Source organism: Solanum tuberosum, unplaced genomic scaffold, assembly GCF_000226075.1.
Source record: "Solanum tuberosum cultivar DM 1-3 516 R44 unplaced genomic scaffold, SolTub_3.0 scf00660, whole genome shotgun sequence".
In the NCBI taxonomy this organism is placed as follows: Eukaryota; Viridiplantae; Streptophyta; class Magnoliopsida; order Solanales; family Solanaceae; genus Solanum; species Solanum tuberosum.
The window spans coordinates 80984-88795 of NW_006239567.1; the positions used below are offsets into that span (position 1 = coordinate 80984).

General features: G+C 30.9%; 1 protein-coding gene across 1 annotated transcript; it reads left to right on the top strand.

The window, feature by feature from the left end:
* Positions 1-3980: 3980 nt before the first annotated feature.
* Positions 3981-7385, top strand: LOC102583393 (BTB/POZ domain-containing protein At3g56230). The gene is made up of 3 exons (XM_006366516.2): positions 3981-4358; positions 6335-6511; positions 6597-7385. The coding sequence occupies exons 1-3, from the start codon at positions 4158-4160 to the stop codon at positions 7056-7058; spliced, it is 840 nt and encodes a 279-aa protein (XP_006366578.1). The 5' UTR covers positions 3981-4157; the 3' UTR covers positions 7059-7385.
* Positions 7386-7812: the final 427 nt, after the last annotated feature.

The window sequence follows — 7812 nt, forward strand, 5'->3', positions numbered from 1 at the left end:
CCCATCCCGTCCCCCCAAAACCCGTCCCATCCCGTATATATAGTGGGACGGGATGAGACTTATTTTTGTCCCCCCAATCCCGGTCCCGGCAAAATCCCCCCAGCCCCGTCCCCCGTCCCGTCCCGTCCCCCAGTCCCCGTCCCCTTGCCAGCCCTAGTTGATATGTATATAATACATGTAATAAAGTTAAAAAAATGATTGAATTTGATATATATTATGTATCATGCACATATCAATTAATTTGATAACAGTGCCTTAGCTATAGAACATAAAGGGTTTATGTATCAAGTGTATATATTGGGTAATGCGTACAGACGCATAACCTTATAGTTGAATAATTTTGGGTGTATGTATCTGGTAGTAAAAGATTGCCACTGATATGTATAATATACTTATTGTTGAATCTGATACATAGTTCTCCAGTTATAGAACATTATGATTTATGTAACACGATTGAAGATACATTATATAACTTGATATAAGTTAATGATACATTAGGTAGTGTTTATGAATCAAGTACATTTTTATTGAACATGATAAACACTAGTTGAAGATTCAACAACATTAGAGTTATGTTTCAGTACCTTAAATATGAACATGATACATTGCATAAAACATAAGTTATTGTATCAGTGTTGTATCGGATGAGTAATAACATTAACAAAGACTAATTTATGAATCAAAATAAACAAGGTACATTGAAAATCTGTATCTTTGGTAGTGATGATCATGTAATGACAGATCCAACTCTTTTCGTTCTTTCTTTGAGCGTTTTTTCAACAGTAGATTTAGAACTCGAGTATGCATCATTTTTTCGACTTCTCCACTCTCAAATTCTTCATGATTAATGGATCGTTCCGTTGATTAGATCCATTTTCATGAAAATTTTCATCATCAAAATTAAATACACAAGGTACCATATCTCCTGTAGGTGAAACTAATTTGGGCAAATCCAATACTAAAAGAGGAAGAAGAATCCATATGTTTCAGAAATTTGTAGATGAAAAAGCTATTTTTTTTTATAAAAAAAAAACCACAATTAAAGAACTGGAAAGAAAAAAATTGATGACGAAATAGTTCTGCCTCTTAAGGAACTTGAAATCGATGAATTGGAGAGAGAATAGATTTGAAATTCAAAAATGGAGTGATGGATATAACTGCCGACATATGAGAGTGATTTTAGGCGTGAAAATAGGAACAAAATCATTGGGTTGGAAGGGTTGTGAATAATGTATCCGGAAAAGGAGAAAAAAAGGGATTTTTGTATTTTTTAAAATGGTAGAAAATTTTAGAAAACATGAAAAGAAAGGTTGTGTAGTTAAGTAATTTTTCGTAGCTATAATCCTCTAAACCGTTTTTTCTTTATCTCTTCTAAACAAATTGGGTCAGCCCACTGTAATCCATGGCCCATAATCAATTGTACTTGAAATGTTGGATAATTACTATCATGAGGATAATTGGGTACATGAATATCATAAAACTTTTTTAACTAATGAATAATGGTTTTTTCCTAATTAAATAAAACAAAAGAAAATAAGAATATACAATAGGGAAAATACATAAGTTACCCATTTTAGTTGCACATTAAGTTATTTATACACTGATATTTCATGAGCGACCTAAAAGAAATAAGGGAAAATGGCCTAATATATCCCTCAATTAGCTGATATATCCTTCGTTGTAAAATTAGCTCATATATACCCCTATCGTTACAATAATGACTCACATATACCCCTACCATTACAAAAGTAAAAAAATAAATTTAAAATTTATTTTTTTAATTTTTAATTTTTTTAAAAATCATCTATTTGATCTTTTTCACACATACATCATTTTTTGATTTCTGATTATTATTATTTGAGTTTTTTTTTCTTTTTTTTTTCTTTCATTCTTTAGTGTAAAAATAAGAGAAATGAAAAGGAAGAAGTGTGAATGAGAAAAGATTAAATAGTTAAAAAAGAATTTAAAATTATTTTTTTGCGGCTATATTGTAATTTAGATTTTATATATGTAAAAAAAAAAATTTGGGACATTTATACTAAATTTTACAAAAAATTAGGTGAAAAAATATATTTGACCATCAAAACAATAAATTCAAATGATCCTTATTATTAATTGGTCATCAAACCTTTTAATGGCTTTGATTGAGCCTTCAATGTTGGAGTTGAATTGGACGTTCTTTGCCAAGAAGAACGTTAGATTGAGAGCTGTTGAGAATGATAATCCTTTCTATATATACACATATATTATCAACATCTTTGAGAAGAAAAAAGATACATACATATATTCTTCCTTTTAAAATATATAATAGTTTTTTTTTTTATGAATCGTTGTCAGTTTCTGTGTTCCTAGTTTATACTAGAAGGGTTTGTTGAATCCTGGGGGATACACCTATATCAAATGAAATATACTTAAGCAGGGGCGGACCCACCCATGGCCGAGGGGTGTTAAGTGACACCCCTTCGCCGGAAAATTACATTGTATATAGAGGTCGAATTTTGGTTATATATATATATTGACATCTCTTGACACAAAGGAAATGTTTAGTCTAGTGGTTAAGGAGTTGCAAAAGTTCCTCAAGGTTGCGTGGTCAATCCCTAGTTGCCACGTCCGCCACTGTACTTAAGGACATTGTTTTTAACATGCTATGAGAATTTCTTACAAGTGTTCGTGACGAAATATTTTTCATTAAGATTTCCAACACAACTTGGCTACCGTAAGATCCATTTGCACAATTGGCAGTTGCCATGCTTGAGGAGTAGACATAACAAGTCTAATTTTTTATTAGTTAGCTTTAATTTTGTGACACATGAATCGATGTATATTGTGGTAGTTTTTCCCCCTTTCATGTCCATTTTTTTCATATGTTTGATCACTCAACCTTGTATAAAATGGAGGTTACATCCTTTTCCCCCTTCACCCTTTTGTTGGTTCAAAGATTAAATTTACAAGGTTGGGGTCACGCCAAATCCTCTAATGCCCTTTGGTCATTGATCAAGGTGATTGACTTTAAAATATATATATATATATAAATAAAATTAGCTTAGCCTTATTTATTTTATTTATGAATTTTTAAGGAACGTGTCAACTAATATTGACAGGAGAGTAATTTGTATCGAAGGGGAGGTGGTTGTGTTACCTCATTTTAGCTGTTTGTAAGGTTGGAAAGTCTTTTTCCGCTTCCTACCTTAATATTCTTTCAGCTTAATTCCTAACCAAATTGTTTCTACTTGTAACCTACTCAAAAGAGACATGGCCAACTAACACCCACCATTAATTTTATTTCTTAATGCTTTTAATTATATCCATTCTTTTTTATTCTCTTTTACCTAATATTTAATACTTCTGCCTCGCTGGAACTAAATGATGCCCTCTAATTAGCTGGTAGATTACATGAACTTAATAATTAAGTCAAGCTGGTGGATTATTGGTTTAATATTCCCTTCTTCGAATCAAATATAATTTCGTTTATGAATTAATAAAAAAATATTCTTGCATCTCTCTCAAAAAAGTACATTGAGCCCCCTTTTTTTCTTTATATATTGAAATTAAGAATATATAAATATTACATAAATCTCATAGTGTTAAGGCATAATTACATCTTATTTCTATTATTTTTTAAACAACAAAAATCCTTTAAAATTATCGGATCTCGAATACATCAGGAAACATGTGGATACATAGCTCACAAATGTATCCGAGCAAGGAGGGATGTGTCTGAGAGGGGATATGAATGTATCTGAGAAGGTATTTTTGTAATTTTTTTAAATGGTAACAAATTTTAGAGATTATGGTAAAAATAAGAGGTGTATTTAGATAAGAATAAAGCATTGGATATAATACTAGCTAGCTTACCCCACATACATATAGATCAATCATATTAATTACAAAAAACGAAAATAAGTTGCCAATAATTAATAATTGTCAGCTTATAAAGGAAGCATGGCAAATAGTTTTGGCTCCCCTTTTCAATTCTTTAATATAATGGAGCATAAAGTCTATCAAACTTTATAATAATGGAGAAATGAAAAAAAAGCATCGCCATCATTTCTAAGTCCGCTTCTCTTATTTTTCCATCATCGTCTCTTCTTCATTGATCATTTGAGTTTAATTTCTTCTTCGACTATTGATCAGAAAAAATAATAGAACAAATAAAGATGGATTGTTCTATATGTAGCGCGATGCCATTTATTCTAAGGCCACCAAGAAATACTATATGCGCAGCTTGTTATGAGGGAGCTAGAACTATAATTACGTTGACTACCAACAAGCTTGATCATATTGAAAATGCAAAAGGAAGTGATAATAAAACAGTAACTGGAGTTCTTTCTGCTTCTTCATCCAATCCTTCTATTAAGGTATGTATATATCATCATCTCTTTCTCATGGTTGCTTGTAATACAGGAAATTAGCGACAGATAAAATTTCATAGCTAAACAATAAAAATTTCATATTAATCCATTTAGCTATGGATTAATGATGGATTATAAAAAAATTTAATTATCTATGAGGTTTTTATAGCGATCGATTAGCCAAGGATTGCCGATAAATTTCGTAGTTTATTTCATGTTTTATACATTATTAATTTGTTCCTAAATATAGACGTCATTCATATATATGATGACAAGATGGAAATGGAATATAACTTTTTCTTTATTTTTTTCGTGCGAGAGAGGATTTCCTTCATCGTAAATGTTATAACAATTATTCTTCACACACAAAGTAAAAAAAAAAACAGTTTTCGACCCCAAGTTTTGCAATTTCACAATATTGATCCTTTGATGGTGGTTGTAGTCTAACATTTTGTTATAATCTAGACTCGCACGACTTTAAATCCTAAGCAAATCTCATAACAAAATATGTGAAAGATGTTGCACATATAAAGAAGCTAGTCTTAATTCCTAAAACGTGTTTTTTAAAAAAAAAAGTAGGAATCTAGGACCAAAATGGAAAATATCAATAGTTGGCTCCATTGTTAGATATTTACAAGAAGATTGGGAGAAGTTATATTTCGTTTTTTTTTGTACTGCTGATTTTGATTATAAATAAGCAATTAGGAGAACAAAAGAAATTGGAAATTTTGAGTGTAGCGTGCAAAAACAATTTGCAAGGCAGTAGCTTGAGGCTAAACTTATGTAGCACAAAGAGAAATTGGAAAACCCAATGCTCTAATATAAAGTCAATATGTTGCTTCAAACCTTTTTGATTTACTGTAATACTTCAATTAAACTACTTCCTCTGTTCCAAAATAATGACATGATTAATTAGCAGTTGAAAGATGCTCATGTTTAATTTTGCTCTATTTTTTTAATATTGATATGGATTATGGATATAGTTTTCTTGATGAAATGATTTACAATCAGACAAATATCACATAATTGTTTTAGATTACATGCTTCAAAAGTCTTCCTTTTTGCTTAAAAATCGTACTAAGTCAAATGATGTCACATAAAATGAAACGGAGAGAGTATTTGATATAAAACAAATACAAATTGTCTGACTTTCCAATAAGTAATCATGATCATTCTTACGGAAAGGTTGTTTAGTTTGACTTTTAATTTTTGACTTATAAGCCCAAAACTATAAATTAGAATTTTCAGTTTATGACTTTAAGTCTATTTTATCATTTTAGCTTAAAATTAAATATTTATAAGCATTTTTTTTAATTCACGCAAACACTTTAAAAGTGATTAAATGCTATTTTGACTTAAAAATACTTGAAATAATGGGAAACTTACAGAAATTCCACTAGTTTAGGGACTAATTACTTAGATACACTCTAGTTTGCAAATATTACAAATCTTACCAGATTTTGGTGTGTACAGATACATGTGGTCAAAATTAGGTGTAATTTATTTTATTATATCCAAGTGTATCCACATGTATATGGGATACATAACAAATCTCGCGTGTCTCCCTTCTATCCCGGATACATGCGAACCACACTAGATACATACAAATTCATATATCTAGGGTGATTCGCATGTATCTAGTATACATGGTTATCTTGCCCGCCCTCCCTATTTTAGTATATGTGGTAACAAAAATATATGTATCTAGGTGTATCTTCCTTGATAGAATTTTTTTAATTAATGATAAGATATGCAATTGTTTAAAAGAATAGATAAAATTAGCATATAGTATATAGATGTATGTCTAATAAGCTAGTTCTCCTAAAATAAAAGCAATTAACTTGATGAGAATATAGATAAATGGACCTTTCTACAAAAGTGAAAAGCTATATCTTCATTAACAATTATTTGAAGTGACATAAAAAATATTGAATTGAGGAATCTCATTTATTGGATCTGAAAATAATGAATAGTAATTACAGGGATTTGGAAATGCGTTGAAATGGGTGAAAGAAATGAAGGAGATGGAAGAGGAATTAAAGGAGAAGCTGAATTATCTTAGTGGTTTTGTTGTTGCCTTGAGAGATCATATTCATACTGATATTTTAATTAAACCTGGCAATGATGCTCCTTGTATACCAGCACATAGAGCTCTTCTGGTAATTTTTGTACCAAATTAAACTATTATTATTCCGTTATCTCAATAATCACTACTTCATGGAAACATTTTAATTACTTTAACAGGCAGCTAGATCTAATATATTCAAAAACATACTGGACTCAGATGGATGTAAAGCTCCACCAAGTGACAACACAATAACATTGTCTGAACTAAACTACGATGAATTAGAGTGTTTATTAGAGTTCCTGTACAGTGGAGATTTGGCTAAAGAGAAGGTGGAAAAACACGTATATTCGTTGTCAATTGCAGCAGATAAGTATGAAATCCCCTTTTTGCAGAAATTTTGTGAGAATCAAATGTTGGGATCATTGAACACATGGAATGCTCTTGATGTTTTAGAGATTTCTGATACTTGTTCTAATACGTCGTTAAAGGAGACAGCGTTAAACTTCATTGTTAAGAACATGGAGGATATTGTGTTTACACCTAGATTTGATGCATTTGCACTAAAAAATCCTCATTTAACTGTACAGATTACTAGGGCTTCTTTTATAGACATTAAAAATACAAGGCTTACTGTTTGATTATATTCTTCTGTTAATATCAGTAACTAATTGTATGCTACAACAAGGAAATTGGCAATTTATACAATATTTCTTCCTTGTTATTACTTCCATAGTCTAATCTGCTTAATTAATCTTGGGCTCGGCCCAATAAATTATTTGATCGACATTGGGTTTTGGAGCTAGCTAGGTAGAGTACTTCAACATTGGGCCTCAAACCATATAATAGGCCATGACATTGTGTTGTCCAAGCCCAAAAGGCCCAAACCCCTTGTGTGATGTTGGAACTTAAGACATCAAGTTTCTTCATGGTGGATGTTTGAAAGTAGGGCTTGTTACGTAATTGTACAGGTGACAAATTTTTTTTCAATAAAATGTATATATAATGTATCGATATTATACAATTTGGTATATATGATATATATACATCCATATATGTTGTGTATACATTATTTACATACATATGTATAATAGTTGGATTATTTTGGGTAAGGAATTTTGATTCAATGAACATTGTGTCTAATTTTTCCTTGAGTGTATGTCTATGAAGTCATTCATTTCATAATTTATGAGTTTGATTCAATCCATAAGAATCCATCTTCCTAAATTTGCTTTTGAGTTGTTTCACATAATTAATCGATGAATGTAACAAGGCCTGTAAGTGGATATCGTCGGGGAGGGGCGGGGAACCATCAAGTTGAAGCTCAACTTTTCATTTTTCTCTTAGTGTTTTATCTGAATGGAGTAGTAAGAGGGGGGGGGGGGGGGGGGGAAG